Source organism: Typopeltis vanoorti, chromosome 1 (genome assembly GCF_054136105.1).
Source record: "Typopeltis vanoorti isolate ZY-2024b chromosome 1, IOZ_Tvanoo_1.0, whole genome shotgun sequence".
Classification (NCBI taxonomy): Eukaryota; Metazoa; Arthropoda; class Arachnida; order Uropygi; family Thelyphonidae; genus Typopeltis; species Typopeltis vanoorti.
Window position 1 is genome coordinate 162,878,554 of NC_143549.1, and position 25,053 is coordinate 162,903,606.

Here is a 25,053-nt window from a genome sequence, read left to right on the forward strand (position 1 = left end):
AAGAAAAAAGCTGAGATTAACATCTCCAATTTTGATATCAGGTTTAATACCACTTTCTTTCATAATGTGATCCATATAGATAATGAATAAGAGATTGGATAATGTACATCCTTGTCTAACACCAGATTTCACATTAAACCATCTTTCTGTACTTCCTTGACTGCTGAGCTACAACTCAATATTTAATCATTATTTGAGTTTGCTTGATATAACTGTAGCATTCTGAATAGCTTTTCTTTTGTCATATGCCTTTTCCAGATCTACAAAACTTAAATACAAATCTTTGTTATATTCCAATGATTTCTCAACTATTGGTAGTAAAGTGACAATCTGATCCTGATAGCCTCTGTTTGGCCTGAATCCAGCTTGTTCTTCACCAAGATTCCTTTCCATAAATCTTACCAGGAACACTCAATAGAGAAATATCTCTGTAATTCTCACATTCAGTTTTATTTCCCTTTTTATATTTATATATGGGTGCAAGAGACCTCTACTCCAATCATCTGGAATTTGTCCTTCTGTCCAGGCCCTCTGAACTTTGCAGTACAGCCACTGTGAGACTTTCATACTTCCATACTTGAGCATTTCTGGTCGAATATCATCTACTCAAGCTGCCTTTCCACATTTGCTTTTGATAGTGTTTTCTACTTCAAGTATGGATATGTATTCCTGATTGCACACGTGTTAAGTGCTTTTTTTTTTACCACTGTGCTGTCACCGATTGTTTCATTTAGCAATTTTTTGAAGTAATTATGTCATACTTCACGGTTATCTTTTTCTCCCATTTTTCACGTCACCTTTATCATCTCTAAGTCCTATGGGAATTAAAAGGCGTTAGCTTTTTTTTTTTTTTTTTCAAGTCCTTTTACAGCACTCTTTCCTCATTTCTAGCTTCTTGAACAACCTCCAGAATATTTTGCCACCTTCTTGATATTTATTTTCTATGTTCTTACCAAAGTCCTCCCATGACTTTTGTTTAGCCAGTTTTACACAGTGTTTAGCTTTCTTACATTTGTCTCTGTATTCTCAAAGAGCACAAGCAGACTTATTTTCCAGGAACTTTTGATATGCTGTCTTCTTTTCCTTCACCACCTCTTTGACTTCCTGTGTCCACCATGGAGTTCTGATTTTTCTATCCTTGCAGACAACCACACCACATGCCTCTCTGGCTGAATCAATGAATATTTTCTTCAGGGCTTGCCAATGAATCTTCAAAGTTTGGTTCCTGTTCTCGAACTCTTTCATTTTTTCTTGAATAATGTTTGTGTATTTTAGTCTTCAGTTCACATCTGTAGACTAGTCCAGTGGCTGTGCATTTCGCAACCATATGCCAGAGGAAGGAGTGTCCTAGGTTCGATTCCCGTCAGTGATGTGAGGAGCTGAAGGATCTTCCTCAGCCATAGCCAAATTTGCCGGTCTTGGGTGTGGACAGTAGCGTTTTTTCCCCAGTTTATCTTGGGGTTTTTTATCCCGAAAACTGCCTTTGAGAACTCAATACTACAGGACATAGGATACACCGGGGAGTTGGGCTGATCACCTTATCCCACGAACATTTTGAGGTCCGATAATTAATAAACCCTCGACACTGCGACGTAAAAGAGGGGAAAAAGGAAGATGAGATGAGTTCACATCTAACAGCTGTTCAACTTTTATTCACTTTAAAACTTTCTTACATGTTATTCTTTTCAATATGAAATTCAATTTTATCCTGCTCAAGACTAAATGGCGATCACTTCCAATTTCAAATCCTCTGTACATGCTGTGTCACCTCTATTATGTCAATCTGGCACTTATCCAATTCTTTTGCTAGTTCCATTTCTTTGCCTAACAGGCTTCTTATGTTGATACTACCGATCTTGAAGTCTGGTGATGTTGAGTTGGGGTGGGTTTTTAGGATTTGTTCTAGTAACTGACTTTTCGCTGTTCGCCCTGATTCCCTGGCAAAAACAACGGGGCCTTGTTTAACCAGATGATGCCTAGCTGGCATGAAATTTTGTCATGTTGTACCATCATTTGATATTGTGGTTTAAGCCAAAAAGAATACAATTTGGTCAGCTAAATCCCAAATTTTCAGTCCATCCTCGTTCGTTCAGTATCCAGGTAAATACCTAGCAAGGTGCACCACGAGAAGGTGAGTGTTATATCTTGGGGTTTGTTATATCTTCGTCTTTGTGTCTTATTCTTTTATTCTTAATTTAGTTATTATTAATTTATTATTTTACTTATTATCAGTTAACTCGTTTGCCGACAAATTTGTATTAATTAATGACTGTGCCAGCCGACAACTGAATCCTGATACGCTATCCAAGATTATTCAGAAAGAAAATGCAGGGATCATGAAATATGCAGTCGTGGTCCTGTTTCTTATATTCTTAGTGGATTTCCCTTTTATACACGGTTCGTAATTTTCCAAACGGTAATTCAATCCACAGAAAGCATGACAAACTCATTTGATTTACACATAAAGAAATACGTTTATTTTAGCACAAAACATAAAGATACATGTTAGTTAAATCTTTAATTAAATTAGAGTCTGGGTTCTCTCCTTATCTTAATTTAACACATCGAAAATTTCTACACTGTAATCCTTTATATTAACACAAATCCTTCACATCTATATATAACTATCCTCAGACTCTGACAACATATGCTAAATTACTTATTTACTATCACACATGCAAATTACACATATATACAAGTCAATTCTATAACTCTGACATAGATTTCTTGAGGCAATGCTCCTTCTTGTATTTTAGACTTAATCCTCCCCCAAAATTTTAGTTAGGTCCTTTAGACACAAACAGTTCGTAGCCTCGGTCTCCTACTCGGCTCAAGCCTAAGATGCCTTTTCTTAGATACAGACAAAGTGTCCAAAGTGCAGACAGTTCTTGTAACACTTCACAGAAATGGGCTGTGTTCTTAAAGATCAGTTCTTCTTACTCCACGGTTACTCCGATATTAATATGAAAAGATTTCTGCTTACCGTTCTTGCTTTATCTGGATATTCGGATCTCCTTACTGTACTTTCTTTAATGGCGGCTTCACCATTCCTTTGTTCCACACGAAATGGAACAAACTTACACTGACTTATACACTGATGTTAAATCATCAGTGACCCTTTCTTCTTGGGAATCTGGACGCATTATAGCTGCAGCTTTGTTCCACGTAGCACACATAGCAAGGGAAGACTCTCGCTACGCATGGCGGCAAGCTAATCACAACTATGCAGCCTTCCGCACAGGAAAACCAGGTATCGACGAAACGAGAAGAAAAGATAGAGATTCAAATCCCTGCCAAAACCTATATACTACAAAACAGCGCCCTCACTCGGTGGTGTCATCATACGTACGGCGGCTGCCGATTGGATACCGTAGCCACGAACTGCCTCTGACATGGCCTAAAACTATTATTAACTTTTACACATCTTTTTAGAATTTATACATGATTTTCTACCTTAACAAATTTACAATCATTCTCCATTTAGTTTGTAGGCTACTTGAACATTGCTTAGAATTCACAAATCTGGATATACACGTTTGTTGGGTCATTAATGAGCACATTTTCTATTTGGAGGCATAAGTATGTCCTTATCTACTCCTTCTGAGGCAACCTTATGTTGGGTCGGAAAAGGGGATGACTCATCACATTTTCTCGACACAACAGTGAGGATTGGACATTACATCAGAAGCCCTGGTCTATTCTCCACATTCCTTTAAAGGCTATGTGGATGTCTCCTTTCAGTTATACAGCTGTGACCCTTAAGCACTCCAAATAAGGAAACTAAGAGAAGAAAATACTTCTCTAAGAAATTGTGGAAAAACAGGAAGATGGTTCCAGACAATGAGACTTAACGTCCATCGGAATCTTTATCATGCATTTGGAGGAATGAAGGAAAATATATGAGGAATTTTTCACGGTATAAGAAGTAATAATTTAAGATTTGCAGATAACAGACATCGAATTAGAGCAGTGTGGATGTTAAGGAAAGAGATATGGATTGACAGCAAACACAGAAAAAAAATTAAAACAATGATATTTGAATGGAGACTAGCTTCAAAAGTAAGTTAGGGCTGAATGGCCTAATTTGCTCCCTTTGGGGAATAAAAGGCATTAGTGAATTTATTTTTATTTTATAAAACACAGTGATGTAGAAGCATGTTCACAGCTATCACTATTTGCAAGGCTTGGGTGAGGGACATCCAAATTTTAGATATGTCTACCTCAGCTTTTTTTTTGGTGAAGTCAACTTATTAGGATCTCATGGGCTCATTTCGAACCATGTTTTAGTAACAAGTGCTTTTCCAGTTGATTCTACTGAAAGTTTCCACGGCATGATTGGGAATGCTCAATGTTTTCCCATGGTTAATAAATCTATATTCTTTATATATATATATTTTTTGTGACTTATGTTCCTTTTTTTTTGATAGGTATTATAAATCCTGTTTACTCTAAGTAGGATAAATAATAGGTGTACTTCATTTGATGCTTTAGATGGGACAATAGTTTTTAGGTGATCTTTGGAATTGCTAATTTTGTGAGGGATTTAAAGCAGTATCAAGGTTGTATGTATGTCTATTTTTCTGTGACTCCCACTCATGAAAGGGTGTAAACAACAGTACATAATGTCGCAGTGAGTGTAAGGATTTTTTTTTCTGATTTAATTAATTTAAAAAAAAAAAAATTGTCATCTTTTACCTACTCAGGGAACTCTGCTCCAGAGACTAAATATGTTTTCAAGACACTTCAGGCGTCCAATAAGTGGGATGTGATCTCACACAAGACAATGAAATTCATCTCTCATCTAAAGACAATCACAAACATCCAGGCCCACAGTGGGATTCAAACCTTCAGCCAGCTGGTTGGAGTGGATACACTAACCACTTGGCCATCCAAGCCAGTGTCTTGGAATGCATTATGAAAGGCATTTTTCTTCTTTTTAAAAAAAACTAACATCTTTTATTTTCCTAGAAGAGCAGCTCCTTTCTCATTAACCAAAGTTTTGAAGATGGGCAGCTTGAGCTCATTACTAGTAAAGGCTTGAAGGAGACCAGCTCAATGAATGAAGGCTTTTTTTTTTTTTTTTTTTTTTTTTTTTTTGGAGAGAGAGTACAGCAGATAACTTGTGCACTCTTGGCCATAAATCCTACCATTTCTACTATTGATTTTTGAGATGTGAGGATTCAAAACAAGTTTCAGAGAGGAAACCCTACTTGCCCATGCCAAAGATTAACTCAAAACCACAACAGAAAGGCTTACATGTAAGTTTTTTACTTGGTTATACTATAAATTAAAGATGCCACCAAGAAATTATATTCTTGGTTTAATCCTTTATTCAAGTGTAAGCAAACAAAGTTTGCACCTGAAGTATTTTCAGGACAGGGCAACTCATATATAGAAGCTCATGCCTTCACATCACTTGCCTTGATATCCCATAATGCAAAGCACATAATCCTTATGGACATGTATAATGCTATGCATTATGGGAAGGGTCACTACCTCGAGTAGTTTCAACTATTATTGAGGTCTCATCAGTGGGAGCCAGACCCAGAGATGACCAAGGTTGAAGTACTCTATATATGAATTTCCCTGTCCTGAAAATATTTCAGGTGAAAACTTTGTTTAGTTACACTTGAATAAAGGATTAAACTAATAATATAATTTCTTGGCATCTTTAATTTACAAAAGCTTAGAGAAAAAGTTCCTCTAGTCACCAACTAGAACTAAACCTATAATAATGTTCCTTTGAATGGACTAACACTACATAGGCCTTCTAGTATTTCCAATATTCCTTACACATGAAGGACTGGATAACTGCTCTTCAACACGTCTCATCAAGGAATGTTTAGGCTATTTTGATGGCACTACATGATTAAGTTTACAATATTATTAATCTTCTATCAACAATTTTCCTCAAATCAGTCTATTACTTATGAGACTTCCAATATTGCCATATCTAACATTTCATGCTTTTAAGGTGCTTCTGACTGAATCAATCCACCTAAATCTTGGTAGTCTTCTGGGTCTCTTTTCTGCAATCTTGCCATCAAACACCTGCTTTGCTAATCTTTCCTCAACCACTCTATTTAAATAGCCTTAAATATTAATCCACCTTAGATTAGCTATTCTGACACATTCTTGAATGCTAATGATGTCATGTTTTTCTTTTCTATCTTCATTTTTAATAGAATTCTGCTATTGATGCCATTGGTTTTCACTCCCCCAATTTTTGTGGTTTCTAGTTTTTGATCAAGTGCTTTATTTCTAATCCAACTCTCAGATCCATAACTTAAAACTGGTTTGAACACCATCTTGTCATATCATATCAGTTTTGTTTATACTGTTGCCTATTTCTATATTTAAACTATATTCACTAAAAACTGTACCCAAATAGCTGAAATACCGGGTGATTATATATAAAATAATGTCAAGTGTTCAGAGCCCTCTTAATACGAGTAATGTATTGGACGAAACACACCAATATTCTACAGATGCACACAGTGGAACATGGGGATTTGATTTAACGAAAAAAAAAGTACCAAAAGTCGCCAACAGGGAGAAATTTTGGTGCTGTTTACCGAGTAAAATGCATTAATTTGCATTAATACTCAGTTTCTTGTGAGCGATCATGCAATAAAAGGAAAGCCTGTGAGATTTCTTATCATTCGTAGATGAACTGCTTTTTGATGCCTCTTACCTTACGTGAGCGTGCTTTGTTAGTCAAACTCTATTATCAGCGCAACAATAATGCCAGTGCTTGTCTTCATGATTTTCGGCACATGAAAAATTTACCAAAAGGACCGATTAGCATAACAAACTTACGAAAACTGATTTGGCGATTTGAAACTACTGGAACTCTAGCAGTGCAGGTAGGCAAGGGACGCAAACCAATCAATCACTAACAAGTTGAACAACTTGCAACTGCTATTGTGGAACAGGAGATGACGAATGTGCAGGGTACCAGCAGTGCACAAACAATATCCTGGCAAACGGATATCGCAAACACAACGGTGTGGAAAATCTTACATCAGATGTTGAAGTTTTACCCCTATAAAATCAGTCATGTTCAAGAATTGTCCCCTGGTGATGTGACTACACGAATAGACTTATCTTTGAGATTTTTAACGCGCATGGAAGTAGATGATGCATGGCCGTGGCAGATTTTACGAAGTGATGAAGCGTACTTTTATTTGAACGGCGATATCACACGCAACTGTCACATTTGGGCTGCAACTAATCTGCACGTGTGTCTGCAGATGCCTATCCACTCGCCCAAAGTCACAGTGTGGTGCGGATTTACGGCATCTTTTATCACCGGTCCATACTTTTACGAGGAAAATCGCCAAAATGGACCAGTGATCTGTTACGTCAATGCTAACAGGTATGCCAATATGCTACAGAACTTTGTGGTTCCACAACTGCAGCAAAGAGGATGTCTCGATTCGACCATCTTCATGCAGGATGGTGCACCACCCCACATTGAACTTTAGGTACAGCGTGTTTTGGGACAACATTTCTCTGACAGAAGAATCATTAATCATGCATTTTCCACGTCATGGCCACCGAGATTGCCTGATCTCAATTCTTGTGACTTTTGGCTGTGGGGATTTCTTAAAAGCATTGTGTATCAAGGACATGTACCCAATATTCCAACTTTGAAAGATCGAATAACGTTACACATGAGACAAATCAATTCCGATATGTTGCGAGCCACTGTGGAAAATGTCGTGCACTGTATGTAGTTCCTGGAACATCAGAATAGTGGTCATATTGAACCTCATTTGTAATTAACAATAAACGTCATGAAATTGATGTGTGCTGTCTCTCATTTGCCATTTAGTCATTCATTAGTCACACCTACTAAAATTAATTTGGCTGCGCCAAAATTTCCCCTGTTGGCGACTTTTGGTACTATTTTTTTCCCGTTAAATCGAATTCCCATGTTCCACTGTGTATGTCTACTGAATATTGGTGTGTTTCATCCAATACATTACTCGCTAGAACGCTCTGAACACTTGACGTTATTTTGTAATCACCCGGTATTTTACTCGTTCCATAGGTTCTCAACTCAGAATGCAGGTGTAGTTTTCTACACTGTTGCCGCCAATTCTCATAGTTTTGGTCTTTTTATTGCTAATTCTCATGCCAAATTTGTTACAGCTGCTATTCAGTTTAGTTAGAGAATCCTTGAGAATTGCAATAGATGTGTTTAGGAGTACAACATTTTCTGCATAAAGTAAGCAGCTAAGTTTGACATCTACAATTCTAATATCAGGCTTGATGCCACTTTCTTTCATAATGTGATCCATATAGATGATGAATAAGAATGGAGATAATGTGCATCCTTGTCTTACCCCTGATTTTACATCAAACCATCTTCCTGTATTTCCATAAATTCTAACTACTGACTGACAACTTAAATATAGACTATGCCTTGCTCTGTATAATATTCCATTCATTCCATATAATTGTAAAATGTTTTGAAAACTTTCCTCTAGGCACTTAAGTACAGATCCTTGTCATATTCTCATGATTTCTCAACTATTTGTCTTCAAGTGAAAATCTGATCTTGACAGTCTCTGTTTGGCCTGAACCCAGCTTGCTCTTCTCCAAGTTTCTCTTCCACAATCTTTCTCAGCCTCTTTTCAAGTATGCTTGCATAAATCTTACCTGGACCACTTAGTACAAAAATTCCTCTGTAATTCTCACGTTCAGTTTTCTTCTCTTTTTTATATATGGGTAGGATACTATGAGAGCTCTACTCCAATCATTGGGAATTCAACCTTCTGACCAGGCTCTCTGAATCATGCAGTACAGCCACTTTTATATACTTAAGCATTTCTGGTTGAATATCATCTACTCCAGCTGCCTTTCCATATTTCAAGTTTTTGATTACTTTTTCTATCTAAAGTATTGATATGCACTCCTCTTTACAATTCCTCCTGAAAATTTTCTAGTATAGTTCTGTCACTGATTGGTTTGTTAAACAATCTTTCAAAGTAATTACTCCAGACATCTAGGATATCCTTATCTTCAGTTTTCATGTCGCTTTTATCATCTTTGATTCCTTTTACAGTACTCTTTTTCCCATTTCTAAGCTTCTTTAATAGTCTCCAGAACATTTTGCCACCTTCCTGATATTTATTTTCCATACTCTTACCAACGTCTTGAAATGACTTTTTTTAGCTACTTTTATAGCTTAGCTCTCTTACATTTTTCTGTGTATATTTTGTAAAAGCTTTTGGTATGCTTTCTTCTTTTCCAGGAGTACTTCTTTAACTTCTTGTGCAAACAACTTCACCATATATCTCTTTAGTTGAATCAATGTTCTTCTTCAAAGTTTGCCACTGAGACTCCAAGGTTTGGTTCTTGTTTTCAATTTGTTTAATTTTTCTTCAATAATGTTTGTGCAATCAAGTCTACAATTTACCTGTAAAAGCTGCCCAACTTTAATTCTTTATAAAATTTTCTTACATAGTTCTTTTCAATGTGATATCCATTTTAATCCTGCTTAATACTAAGTAATGGTCACTTCCAATTTCAAATCCTATTTACACTGTATTTTGAACCAACATAATGATATCATTATCAACAATGATGTAGTCAATGAAGCTTTTCTTATTCCTTGTCTTCTTTTGTGCACTTCTTTATGTTGAAATGTGGTGTTAGTAATGGCTAGTCCATCTCTTGAGTAGAAGTCCAGTAAGTACTTACTCTTATTAGCTTTGATTTTTGACAAATTAGCTTCAGCTGCCTGTTCTAATAACTATGCAAAATATTCTCCCACTTCTTTCTTATATGAGCCTTCTGTGGGACCATAAGCACTAATAAGTTTCATTGTACACTAGTCATTTTGAAGTTTGTCCACACAACTCTACTTGAAACTGCCTTCCAATCAAGAACAATTCCAAACATCTTCATGTTTGGTATTGAATGCTATTGTAAAAATAATCATAATTTAAAATTCTTAATATTTTTATGTATTGTTTATGTTAGTATGTTTATTAGTTTTAGTTTCATAACACACATTGTTAGCATTTGCGATGTGCCCGTTATTGAAATTATTTTGTCAAAGTGATATGTAAAGCATTTAAAAAGTTTATGTACTTACCAGATTTGAAGAGTTGTATTACTTTATAAAGATTTTTATTGTAGTTTAAAATATTAAGTTGTTTTATGAAGACATTCTCTTGTCGCTAACGGAGACACCATGTCAGCCATCGTATTTAGTTTTTCGCTTGCCACTTTCATGGAGTGTGCATGCTCGCGGAGAAGTTTGATGTGTGATTGACAGCTGACAAGTTCGGTATTGAAACAACGAGAAAATAAACAAGATAGCATTCAGGAGAAAATTAGAACCCAAGTCGGTAGACATTTAGGTTCGAAGGAACTTAAGTTTTTTATGTGACAGTCGGAGGAAAATTAATAGTATATTCCAAAAAAAGGAATCATGGAACTATGAAGTTAAAGTGGAATAAGTATTGGTAAATAACATAAAATATTGCTATAGGCAAGAAGAAGTTGCTATTTACTTTCTAAAGGAATGTTCTTGGAAAAGCTAATTGGGAAGTTTCATCTGTCTTAAGGACGGCGGATCTAACTATTATTTATACTAAAAAGAGACAGAATTGAGTTAGGAAGAATTATTGTGTGCAACATGAGTGATGAGAAAGGATCCTGTGAAAATGAAGAATAAAGTCATATATCTTCAGAAAAGGGCCTTGATAGAGAAAGAAATTGGCTATGAACATCTTGTGATTGTGAAAACAAAGTGTTAAGACTAGACTAAAGTGTAAGTTTTATTTTTAAAAGGCCTTGGATCCAATTAATTCTGCAGTTAGTTATAGTTTTGTAAAAGTTGTTTGAAGTGTATATATATTGTTTGTGTTTTATTAAATGTGTTTATTTTGTATTTTGGTCTTGAGTCAGTGATTTTTGGATTCTGAAAGGAAGAGTTAAAGTCATTGCACCAACCGGAGTGAACCCTTGTGCATATAATATATAGGTACACTCGAAAATAAATTAAAAATTGACAGAGATCATCTCTATAGGTAGGATTAATATTATGATGATAACCTCAATATCTTATCTCCTTCAATTAACACTATCACTTCTCCTTCCTTTAACTGATCATTATTGCCTGAAAATAACATCCTATTCTTATTATTTAGTAAGATCTCACCATTGACTACTTTGTTTTTGTCTCAGTAATGCCAATTATATCCACGTGGTACTTTTCCAGTTCTTCTTTAAGTTCAATTTCCTTTGCATTAATAGTTCCTATCTTCAGTTCTTCTGATATCAGATTTATTCTTCCTTCTTCTAGATGTTGATTTGGAGCTTGTTTCAGTAGCTGACTTTTCACTGTTCACTCTGGTTCTCTGACAAAAACAGTGGGGACCACCTTATTTAACTGAGTGACACCCCAGCTGGCATGAAATATCATGTTGTACCATCATGCATTTGTGCATGATGGTATAACATGATTTAAACCACAAATATGCATTTGTGGTTTAAGCCAATAGAGAGTGTCAACTAAGTCCCAACTAACACATTGTACGTTGAAATTCTACCATGGACAAGGATATTTGTGAATATCTTTAAGTAATATATGAATTTCACTGCCTAGTGTGAGATGATTATCTTTCAATAAGCAGATTAGTGGTGTGAGACCACTTACACCATGTATTAGCAGTCTTGAGTAGCTTGAAGAAGTTCTTGTTTGGTTCCAAAAGCAAGGGCTCCAGATTATCTAACTTCCTAATTATCTGACTTGAGTGACCAAATGATCAGATTTTGAACAAGATATTATCTAAATTTAAAAAAAAAAAAAAAAAAGTACTTACTTTTCAACTGTACCTTGAAGAACATGAACGGCAAATACTACATCTTGTTGTAAATGTTTCAGTTTTTCAGTCTTTTCACATGATGAGAGATTTATATTAAGTTTGTCCTTCATTTGATTAGTCACAAATGACAGTTCTTTAATTGCCAAATTATTTTTATCTATAAGAGAGAGATTTATATATTTACAATTCTGTCAACATGCTGCATAGTAAAGTTTACCTATTAATAATATAGTCTGCATGATATTTATATTTTATTATAACTATTAATTTGCAGCTTTTTTTTCATTACCTGGAAAGAAAAGAAACTGATAAGTAATCAGATGACTACAACATACAGGACTTATTGTTATATTGACCATATATTTAAAACATACTTATGTTCGTACAAATTGCCTACCAGTTTCACTAGTAACTGACTAGCTTTCTCGAGGCTTGCACAGTACAAAAAATGGTAAATGCAAAAAGGTTTAAGAATACAAAGAACCATTAGTACCTGTTAGGTAGCTAAGGTAACACGTTCGCGTGACATATCTACTCAGCATCATGAACACGCGTTACATGCAAATGCGTAATATGATTATTATGCGTTTGCATGTAACGCGTTGTACTACATACGGGCAATAACCTAAACAGAAATCAAGGGGGCCATACTGAACGATACTTGGAAAAATCTAATTAATTCCCTCAGTTCAACAGAGCTACAGTACGCGAATAATCATATTACGTGTTTGCATGTAACACGTGTTCATGATGCTGAGTAGATATGTCACGCGAACGTGTTACCTTAGCTACCTAACAGGTACTAACGGTTCTTTGTATTCTTAAACCTTTTTGCATTTACCATTTTTTGTACTGTGCAAGCCTTGAGAAAGCTAGTCAGTTACTAGTGAAACTGGTAGACAATTTGTACGAACATAAGTACATTTTAAATATATGGTCAATATAACAATAAGTCTTATATATTGTAACATTTTATGACCAAAAACATGTACAATTTAATCAGATGGCTATAAATACAATGATTACAGAATTTTAAATCTTCAGCTTATGATAATTTAGAATTCTTGTAGATAAACTTATAGGTTGGTAATACATAACTGTCAGATTTTTGGAAAAGACAACATATATTATTAATTAAAAAACTTTAATGCTTCCTATATTTCGGTAATGTTACATCACATTATTTTTATGTTTCCTGAAGATGGTAACGTAACATTACCGAAATATGGGAAGTATTAATTAAATTTTTTTAATTAATATTATAGTACAGGTAATCCTTGTATAACAATGCACTTATACAACACAGTCTACAAATTGTAGCAACCCTTGTTCAACACAGTATTTATACAATGCAGTTTTGATATAACGCGGTCTACAAATTGCAGTAACCCTTTATCTTTTCATATTTTTTTCATCGTGGGACTTAAAAATCAAATTTTATCTTCGTTAAATTTGTGTCTTCCCGTATTGCGCATGTAGTCATAAGTTGCGAATTTTAGGGGAAATACCCTTTAGCACGCATGTACATCAACTGTTTACCATGTAAAGTGTTAATTATTGTTGAAAGTTGTCTTCGTTTTCTGCCAGGAAAGCGCATTAATAATCATAAGTGTGTTCATCTCAAGCTGAGCACTTTATTTTCTGGTGAGTTACATACAATATGTAATGCTTTTTAGGTAAAAATTTTATTTTTATAGTAATGCCACTTAGAGGGCTTTTGCGATATGGTTGAAAACAAAATTAGTGAATTAATTGATGGAGAAATAGATTTAAATTAGGAGGAACTGGTAGAATTAATAGATGACGTTGAACCAAATGGCGGGGAAAGTTCTGTGAAGATTCTGATTGTGATGAATCCGTTAAAGAATTCAGTTTAAAGAAATTAGCAGAAGGATTGGACTCGGGAAGAAAGTTAGTAAGTTATTTTACGGATAATGATTCCTCAACGAGGGCTCTGAAAAATTCACGAGACAATTGGATATTTGTTTAGCTCCATATTATGAACTTAATAAAAAATTGCAGCCGAGTGGTAAGCAAGGTAGTATTACTGACTTCTTGATAACTAAACCAGCTGAAGTATGCAATGAGAATTATACAAATGATGTCCCAGAGATTTCAAGTGATGACGACTTCTGGCTACTCGTAAATAAAGAACATCTACGAAATGTTTGTTTTGAAGACAGTGATGACGATTAAAATATGCACTTTATTATGTGCAATCAAGTTTATGTACAAATTGTAATTTTATTTTATAAGTTTATACTATATATTTGTTTCATAGTTTATATGTTTTCTTAATTTATATGAATTACAAAAATTAAATAAAAATATATTTTTGTTGGGTATGTCACTGTTGTTTATATAATTAAAAAAAAACTATTTCGGAACTTAACCCTACTTTTTCTATGTAATCTGAGTCTCGCGTAACGCGATTTATATAACTCGCCATTTCTATGAAACCTAACATCCACGTTATACGAGGGTTACTTGTATATACTATATTTTCCAAAAATCTGAGTTATGATAATTTAGAAATAAAACTAAGACAGTAAAGGCCATTAGGAGTATATTACAGTGGTCAACTGCATGTGATCACTTAAAAGTTGGTTCTGCAGGGAAAAAAATCCAATTTTTTCAAAGCATAGCCTCTTTAAACCCAAAAGTGGTTAAATCAGTTTCAGTTCAAAATAGCCTGGAAGACATATCTCAGTTCATGGATGCTAAAGAGAAAAGATTGAAACAAAAAATATTAAACTGAATGGAAATAAATATTCCATGACTCTTGTTCAGTTAACAAATATTTATGGGACTGAAGTTTATACGAGGGTGGTCTGAAAAGTTCTCGACCTAACAATGCAAAAAGGAATTTATAATTTCAAAATTGTTTTTATTTTTCAACATAATCTCCCTTAAGACTAATACATTTATTCCAGCGATGCTCCAGCACCATTATCCTGTCCCTGTAGGGGTTCTCAGTAAGATCTGCAAAATACCGTTCTACAGCTGCAATCACACTCCTTGAAGAAAAACACTGACCAGAAAGGAAGAGTTTTAGTTTTGGGAAGAGACAGAAGTCAGAGGGAGCCAAATCTGGGGAATAGGGTGGATGTTCCAACAACTCATAGTGCAGATCCATTGTTTCGTCTAGTCCGGTTAAGAGATCAGAATAATATAACCCAGTTATTGTTTTACTCTTTTCAAGATAATTAATAAACAAAATGTCTTTAGTATCTCAAAACACTGATGCCATGACCTTTCCTGCAGATGGAACCAACTTTGTCTTCTTTGGCGCTGAACAACTGGCTTCTGTCCACTGTTTTGACTGCTGTTTGGATTCTGGTGTGTAATGGTGAATCCAAGTCTCATCCATAGTAATAAAGTGATGCACAAAATTACTTTTATTCTTGTTAAAACACTGCAAGAACTGTTCAGTGATTTTCATGTGAGTGCGTTTTTCATCTGCTATATGGCACTCATCTTGCACAAACTTTTTCATTTGCAATTCTTCGTGCAAAATATATCCTACATATTCTTTTGAAATGCCTATAGTCTCAGCAATTTCATGCACTTGAACTCGCCGGTCATCCAATACCATATTGTGCACTCGATCGATGATTTCTGGTGTTGTTACACTTTTTGGACGTCCTTCACATGGATCATCACGTGGTATGGCCATGTTTAAACTCAGCAGCCCATTTCTTAATTGTTGAAAACGAAGGTGAAGAGTTAAACTTTATAAACTTTTATGAACTTCAAATGAATTTCTTTTGGTGCTGAACCTTCTTTTACAAAGAATTTTATAACCACAAGATACTCAATTTTATCCATTTCAAGGGATACAGACAATGCTTTTGCTTCAGACAGCTGTATAAAAAAACTACCTGATAGAATGACTTGCAATTTCACATTGATGCTTATGACAGATAAACCAACTTTGAAAAAAAAAAAATCTTGCCGATAGTGTTGCCATCTATGGGTGAGGCCGAGAACTTTTCAGACCACCCTTATATATGGTTTTGGTCACTTCAGTACACTAATAACCAATGCACTGGTATCATATATGAGTTGCATAATGGTCAAAGTTAGAAGGAGCTCTGCACAAAACCTGTAAGGAATGCAGTGAATCAATCCTTTCATTCTTGTGGTGTATCCCATTATCAGGTATCTGTGAGGAGATTAATTAATCATGATGGGCAGGCAACTTTCGAACTCGATAGACTAAATTGGCTTAAACCACAAACAGAATGATAGTACATGATAAATTTATGCCAAATTGGGGGAAAGCATGATGCCTGGTTAAATAAGAATGTTGCTGCTGTTTTTTTTTTTTTTTTTTTTTTTTTTTTTTTTTTTTTTTGTCAGGAGAGTACTGGAACAAACTAAATCCCATCAAAATGGCAGAGAGGCAATGGAAAAGAAGAAGGATTAATAGAAGAATTAGATGTATAATGCGTACTTAACTGGTTTTACCGAGGACTAAATCAGGTGGAATCAAGCTGAAAAATAACTATAAGATGTTATATTCTGGCAACACTGAACATCGAAATGTAAGAGTAGGTATAACATTCAACCCTAAACAAAACAAATTTCTTGAATAGCATGCAGTGTAAAGTAGGGCAATGTGAACAAATTTCCAATTGGGAAATTAGACAATGAGACTCATTTGTGCCTGTGGTTCCTGAGAAATTCTGCTAAGGAACAAGTGGAAGAAATATTTCCAAGTCCTTAGAGAAGGCATGACGTAAAGAAAACAGGAAAGCTGGTTCTTGCTGAAGATCTTAAACAGCAGAGTAGGAAATGAATATCAGACACCAAGAAATATTTCAGAAAAATTTGAGAAAACAGCAAAGCTAATAAGGTTAAGTGCCTGCTGGGTTTCTATTCTGGAAACCAGCCATTACTAACACTGCATTCCAAGACTAAGATGATAGAATATGCTATTAAGCAACATGAAGTGAAGTGTAAAAACAGCTGAACAAAAATCAGGAGTAAACATTGGTAAGAAGATAGATATCAATTTATCTATCTTCTGGAGGTTATTAAAAATGGAGGAAAGAGTACTGTAAAAGGAATAAGAAATGATAATGTTGACAAAAAATAGAAGATGAAGATATTCTGGATGTCTGATGTGATTACTTTGCAGACAATTATATGAAAGTGATAGAAGCAGTGATACAATGATAGTAGAAAATATTCAGTGTGTAATCAGGAGTACACATCAATACTTTGACGTGTACTCCTATATAATAGATTTTTCTCTCATAGAGTGGTGCGTGATTAGAATGGATTTCCATTGGATGTTGTGTGCAAGCAGTGTGAATGAATTCAGACTTTAAAGCCCTAAAACAGACCCCTGAGGCACACCATTAGTGGCTTTCCTCTTCCAGGATAATTGTTTCCCCATACACAATTTGCTGATACCTATCAGATAGCCAATCCAATACACTGGTCTATACTATTATATATTCCATATACTACATCTCCCTTATTGTAATAAGTAAGCAGATTACTAAACATGACCGCTCTTTAGCAAATCTGCTTGATCAAAGATAATACCACTGTTGTCAACCCAATTCTGAATCCTGGTTCACATCAGCCTCTAACACTTTAACCACAACACCTGACACACAGATTGGCCTATAATTTGATGCTTGAGTTCTATCATCTGATTTATAAAGCAGTACCTTCCTTCCACTCCTTTGGAACTTGACCCAGTGTAAAACTCATATTAAACAAACATGTCAATTCCTTGGTACATTTCTTCAAAATATGGGATACGTCATCAAGTCTTACAGCCTTATTAACATTAAGATTTTAAGGTAATATATTCAGATTTATGTCTCTATACTTGAGAAAAGGCTAAGAAAAACTGTGCAAGAGAAAATTGAAGAAGAACAAGCTGGGTTCAGGCCAAATAGCAGTTGTTAACATCAGATTTTCACTTTACAACAAATAGTGGAGAAATCATGGGAACACAACCAGGATCTGTACCTAAATTTTGTAGATCTAGAAAAGATATATGACAAGGTGCTTACAGAAAAGCTTTTCAAAAATTTAATGGAGTAAATTGAACATTATACAGAGGAATAACATAGTCTATATATTTAAGTTGTAAGTCAACAGTAAGAATTAAAGGAAACATAGGAAAGATAGTTTGATGGGAAATCAGGTACGACAAGGGTACCCACTATCTTCACTCTTATTCATCATCTATGTGGATTACAATATGGAAGAAAGCAACCTGATATTAGAATTGGAAGATATCGAACTTAGCTACTTGCTAAAGCAAGTAGATGATGTTGTACTCCTAAACACATCTAGTGCATGACTCCAGGATTCACCAACTAAACTGAATAATAGCTGTGAAATTTGAACATGAAAATCAGCAATAAAAAGGCCACTATGAAAATAGGCAGGAATATAGAAAACTTCAGCTGCGTTCTCAATGGAAAATCTACAGAACAAGTGAAATATTTCAGCTATTTAGGTACAGTTTTTAGTGAAGATGGCAAAATAGAATAAGCAAAGATTGCATGGTGGGGGTTTCGAATAAATTTATACAGAATAAGAGGGAAATTAACCAAAACACTAAACTAGCAGTAAATAAGACTGAAAGAATTTGACATTGTTAGCATTCAATTCAACTACTTCAGTGCTAATCTAAGTTGGTGGTATGGTCACTTAAACAGAATGGAAGAGGAAAGGTTAGCAAAACAGGTGTTTAATGCTAATAACAGAAAAAAGAAAAGACCCGGATGTAGGTGGATTTGTTCAGTCAGAAGTGACCTAGAAGAAAGAAATGTTAGATATGACCATATTGGAGTGCTGACAAATAGACTAATTTGCAAAAAAACCTGTTGATAGGAAAAGATTAATAACAATGCAAACATTTTCATATAATACTGTCATAGTAGCCTGTACACTCCTAGAGGATACATATTCAGGAAATTCATGATGATGATAGTCACCTTACCTTGCAAAAGCTGGCATTGCATGTTTTTTTTTTTTTTTTTTTTAAATCTTTCTCTTAATTCATTTATGTTGCATAGTGGGGATACTTACGATATATGTACAAAAATTTTGCAATTTAACTACTTAATTTAATGTAACTTTTCCCTTTTTTATTTTGTAAGGATATTTAAAATCTATAAATGTGATGCATTTTCACCTCCTATAAATATTTCATACTGATTGCATTTTGTAAAGAAATCCTAAGTTAAATAACTTTAAATTGACATTATTTACCAGAAAGTTAATTATGACATCTAATCTTTTTAAATAAATTAATTTAAAATTAAGTTGAGAGAAATTTGATGAACAAAAAGCAATGTTTTTGACATTTTTCTAAAAATAATGGTGTAATGATGAAGCAATACACTGTAACCTTATCCTTTTCCCGATCTTGTCAAAAAATTTTGCAAGATTTGGTTTGTGGGTCCACTATTGCAAATGAATATGATAGTCCTAGTGAACTAGAAACATTATTATTTAAGGAAAACACTTATTTACTGTTTTATATTATTGAAAAGTAAATAAAGTTACTAAATTTTAGTACTTATGGCCAAAAAATCCTTTCTGTAATATCTGAGCTATGTTACACTGACTCAACACGATGAAGACGAAGTCGATTTATCCCAAGTTTAAAATTTTTTTTGTTTGTGTTTTACATGTTTAAGATACAGCAAAGTTGTAAGAGGAATGTTATAAGAACTAATAATGAAAATTTAAGGTAGTTTAAAGTCAATGGAATATCTTACCCATGGAGTCCTTTGAGACTGTCTCTACAGATTCCACTGTCTGGTGAGCCAAGTGAACTAATGATTTTAAGTGCTGCACACAATACATATAGTCACTGTATTCTTCATAAGAAAAATCTTTTGGTTTAAAGGCCTAAAGTAGACATAAGAATAGTTTTACTTAAATAATACTTCAAGATGTGAAATATGCAAGACACTACTTCAAGTCATGAGAAAATGCTACCTTGATGAAATTCATTAAATACATTCATAATCTTATTAAAGTGAACAGTACAATCAATCTTGGACTCATAATTAAAGGAGATAAGGGAAGACTTAAATCCATTTCTTTTACGTAAATTTTCCTTTAATAAATTTAATAACTAGTGCAGAGGAATGAAAACTGAAGCCTACGATAAATTTCAAATCTTTGTTGTTTATATACATATGGTCACTAATTTTTTGCCGGCCTGGTTGGAGAGTGGTTAGCATATCCGCTCTATAGTCAAAAGGTTACAGGTTCGAATCATGCTGTGGCCATGGATGTTTGTGATTGTCTCTAAAAATACTAGTGGTGGTGGGCAGCAGATGGCATTGGTGTAGATGATGCAGATTGCTGTAGTTGGTGTCTTTGGACTCCTTAGAGGTGTCACGAAATAATAATAAAGTTCATGGAGTCCACCACAAAATCAAAACTGACTCACTTTGTTACTTGGAAGCACATGGCTCATGCATTCCTATTACTACATAGTATAGTAATAGAAATCATGCATTCCTCTAACAGCAAATTCAATGTTTCTATTATGAATTTTAAGGCAAATTTATATACTCTAACAACATATTGTATGAGCTCAAATCAGCAGAGCATTGATTCTTATCTTGATTAAATCAATATATTCAAATACAGGTAGGAGACAAATGCCATCTCCAACCATTGATGTTGGAGGGGACATGTTCAGATTCTTATAATGCAGCTTCATTAATTGAATGGTGCTGCATTAAAGCCCATCTCCTTTGTTTAGCCAAGACAGTTGTAATTGGTATTCTTCCATCAAGTACCCATCCAGAAGAGGTAGGTTCCAATTTTCAGCCTGACATATAAAATCTGTGCCAATTTTAAAACACCGTGCATGATAGATAGCATCATTTGTGGAGGAGCTTAGTAAACCAGTTTCAAATCTCTACCTCTGTCATTCAGTTGGAGACACTTAGACTAACACATAGTATGCTAAGTGGCTGTAATGTTAAAAATTGAGTACCGTGCTATGATACAAGTTTTTCACTAAAGAAGAGCTTTCTTCAAGTGCTATCAAAAAGCGATTGGATGATGTTCATGGAGAAGCTTCTCCTTCATATTCCACTGTGAAGGAATGGGAAGAAGAGTTTCGCCCAGGAAGAGAGCATCAGAGATGATCCTCATGATGGTCGGCCTGTGGAAGTGATGACTGAGGAAAATATCTCTCCTGTTGAAGAGGAACTGCTCAATGACAGACAGATGAAGCTCAAAGAAATCTCAGCAAGGTTAGGACTTTCTATAACAACTATCTTTCGCATCATTCACGAGAAGCTTTACATGATGAAGGTCCATGCAAGGTGGGTGCCCTGACCTCTCTTCAATTCAGTATCGTGTGATCTGTTCTGCAAGTTTTTAGAGCTTTGCCGGGAATCAGTGAGAAGTGCAGGAATCCCATCCTTTATTATAATCCTCTTTCAAAAAGGGAATCCATGGAGTAGCACAAACCTGCTGAGAAAAGCCAAGGTCTCAATCCACCAAGATCATGGCAACAATCTTTTGGGATTGCTGAGGAAGTCTCTTGATTGCAGAATATTATGCTTCACTCCTGCACAAACTGTGCGATGCCATAAAGGAGAAGAGATGAGGAATGTTGAGTCATGGCATTCTCCTGCTTCACAACAATGCTTCAGTCCATACAGCAAATGTTGCGAAGGCTGTAGTGAAGGACTGTGGCTTCCAAGAGATTGAACATCGACTGTACAACCATCTATTGTGACAGTTATTTTCTTTCTATCACCTCTCAAAGTTAGTCAGGCCGTAAATTTATGGAACCACCCTCATATGTTGAATTCATCCTTAACATGGAGTCCTAGAGGGAGCAAAACATAATTCTGAAGAGGATAGGAAAAATTTTTTTTTAATCGATAGACAATCTAGCACTAACCTTTGCAACCTGGGAATCCTACAAGACCTACATAGTTTATAGTGGCATGGAAAAATGCTAATGGCATATCCTGAGGAAGACCTAATGAAGACAGACTGCTGAGTAAATAATTACATCCATCCAAGACAGTACCGAGAGAGAGAGAGACTTGGCTTAGTACTTACCTATGGTAGAATCTAGGAAGAAGGAAATAATTAAGAATGAACAGGCTTTGAAGTTTAAATTCAATTTGGTGTTGATTCTGTACAACTGCTACTATATATATATGTTAAAGATACCCAGAAATTTTATATACTTGATTTTAATCCTTTTTTCCCAAGCAAGCAAGTTAAGTTTGTGCCTGAATTATTTTCAGGTCTCAGGCAACTCGAGGTAAAGGTGGCATAAGTTCTGATCACTTGCCTAAGTATCCCATAATACAAAGCACATATCCTTACGGATATGTATAATGCTATGTATTATGGGAAGGGTCACTACCAAGACCGGTTTTCAACCAAGTATATAAAATTTCTTGGTATCTTTAACATATAGTACACCCAAGGTAAAAAACTTTCTACATCTTTCTCTTGTCCTGAGATTTTTAATTAATAAGGTAAAAGCACACCTTGTGGCAACTCGTATAGGTAAATATAAGTTCTGCATTACTTCAACCTTGGTATCACCGCCTCTGATGATACCTCAATAAAGGTCGAAACCAGTCTGGGTAGTGACCTTTCCCATAATACATAGCATTATACATGTCCATAAGGATATGTGCTTTGTATTATGGGATACTTAGGCAAGTGATCAGAGCTTATGCCACCTTTACCACAAATTGCCTCAGACCTGAAAATACTTCAGGTGCAAACTTAGCTTGCTTGCTTATTTGGGAAAAAAAAGGATTAAAACCAAGTACAGGTAACCCTCGTATAACGTGGATGTTAGATTGCATAGAAATGGTGCGTTATGTAAATCGCATTATGCGAGACTCAGATCACATACAAAAAGTAGGGTTATGTTCCAACATTTTTTTTTTAATTATAAAAAACTGACATATCCAACAAAAAAATATTTTTATTTAATTCAGGTAATTTATAGGGGTTAAGAAAACAAGCTATGAAGCAAATACATAGTACAAAATTATAAAAATTACCAATTGTACATAAAGTTCATTCACATAATGCATAAATATTTTAGGCAAAATAAAATAAAGTGCATATTTTAATCATCATCACTGTCTTCAGAAATAACATTTCGTAGATGTTCTTTATTTACAAGTAGCCGGATGTCATCATCAATTGAAATCTCTTGGACATTATTTGTATAATTCTCATTGCATACTTCGGCTGGTTTAGTTATCAAGAAGTCAGTAATAAGACTTTGCTTACCACTCGGCTGCAATTTTTTATTAAGTTCATAATATGGAGCTAAACAAATATCCAATTGTCTCGTGAATTTTCTGGAGGCCTCCATTGAGGAATCATTATCTGTAAAATAACTTCCTAACTTTCTTGCCACGTCCAATCCTTCTGCTAATTTCTTTAGACTGAACTCTTTAATGGATTCATCACAATCAGAATCTTCACAGAACTTTCCCCGCCATCTATTAACTGTACCAGTTCCTCCTCATTTAAACCCTCCTCCGCATCCACCTCCAGTGGATGCGGAGCTAAATCATACTGATTCATTTAACTTCAAAGTCCTTGCAACAATTCCTGGTTTTTCTCCATTTTTCAACCGATCCAAGATTTTAATTTTTTCTTTGAGAAAAACAAATTTTCTTTTCCATGTTTTTTTCCTTTTGTTGCAGTTTTAGTGGCCATTACATTTTTTACATAAAAAAAACCTTACATATTGTGTGTAACTCACTAGAAAATAAAGTGATCAGTTTGAGATTAACACAGTTATGAATTTTAATGCACTTTCCTGGCAGAAAACAAAGACAATTTTCAACAATAAAAAATTGACATACATGAGTGCTAAAGGGTATATTAACTACATGAGCGATACGGGCAGACACAAATTTAACGAAGATAAAATTTGATTTTTTATGTCATGCGATGAAAAATATATGAAAAGATAAAGGGTTACTACAATTTGTATATCGTGTGATATTGAAACCTTGTTGTATAAGTACCACGCTGAACAAGGGTTACTACAATTTGTAGATCGCGTTATATTGAAACCACGTTGTATAAGTACTGCGTTATATGAGAGTTACCTGTATATAAAATTTCTTGGTATCTTTAACATATAGTATACACAAGATAAAAAACTTTCTACATATATTCTTTTAAAAAATATGTTTAACAACAGAGTAAATCAACCTCAATGCATATATATACTGTATATATATCACATTGACCGCAGTAATGTTAAAAAATTTTGTGATCCCCAGGCCAACTTCTTTTTGTTTTACAATAGGACACCTGTTGTACATGTAGTTGAAATTCTACTGTGCTAACTATATAAACCTGTTTACCAGGCCAAAAATTTCCATTACCCATAAGCATTTCATTTAGATATGAATCACGGGTGAACTACGCGGCCTGAAAGAAAAATCTTTATGCGAATCAAATATGATTCACACAATGCATTGAAAAAATGTAGTGTGAATCGTATTTGATTCATACGGCAGTCAACGTGATATACATAGAGAGAGAGCTCGCAGTTCATTTCTTCCAAGTATGAGGATATCAATGGAGCAGGTATGCTTTCTCTTATCCCTTTAGGTAGATAAGGAATGAACGTTGAGGATTTTTGATATCTTCTCTTCAAAAAAAGCCAAAAAAAAAAAAAAAATTAAGCTTGCTTTTTTGTATATCTCTAGAAGATACTGTCAAAGAAATTCTAGAGGCTCAAGATGTCATAAAGAGAGACAGAATTTGGCACCAGGATTCAGACAAATATGATGGTATACATTTGATAAAAGGAAGTAAATCAATTAAGACAAGCATAAGGACTTACCACAGCTCGATAGTGGTAGTAAAATCATTTGGTCCTGCAGCTGATGAAGCAGTTGAAAGAGAAGATTTTATTTCATCAAGATGGATGGGCAAGTTCTGCTTCCCCAATGGTTTTTAGGATAAAATGGACTCAATAAGGTAGATATGGTGGTGGAGTGGAAAAGACAAAAGCGAACTCCTCGTGCATCTCACTTGGAGTTGCTCCATTCATCATCCATTATTTTTTTGGCACAAACAATTCTCTCCTTATATAATGTCTGCATGTGAGCGCTGTAGAAATTGTTTAATGTAGTTAGTATCCCCCCCCCCCCCACCACCAGAGGTCAAGCTAGGATAAATGATTAAC

The 25,053-nt window shown here is 34.8% G+C and overlaps 1 protein-coding gene across 6 annotated transcripts in view; it reads right to left on the reverse strand.

Annotated features, from left to right (window-relative positions):
* Positions 1-25,053, reverse strand: part of LOC150110591 (kinesin-like protein KIF14) — a 716,770-nt gene that overhangs the window by 65,687 nt on the left and 626,030 nt on the right. For all 6 annotated transcript variants that reach the window (XM_090399877.1, XM_090399854.1, XM_090399845.1 and 3 more), the window contains 2 exons: positions 19,604-19,736; positions 11,844-12,003 (listed from right to left, as the gene is read on the reverse strand). In XM_090399877.1, the coding sequence (XP_090256003.1) occupies positions 11,844-12,003; positions 19,604-19,736 (293 nt within the window). The remainder of the gene's footprint in view (positions 1-11,843; positions 12,004-19,603; positions 19,737-25,053) is intronic.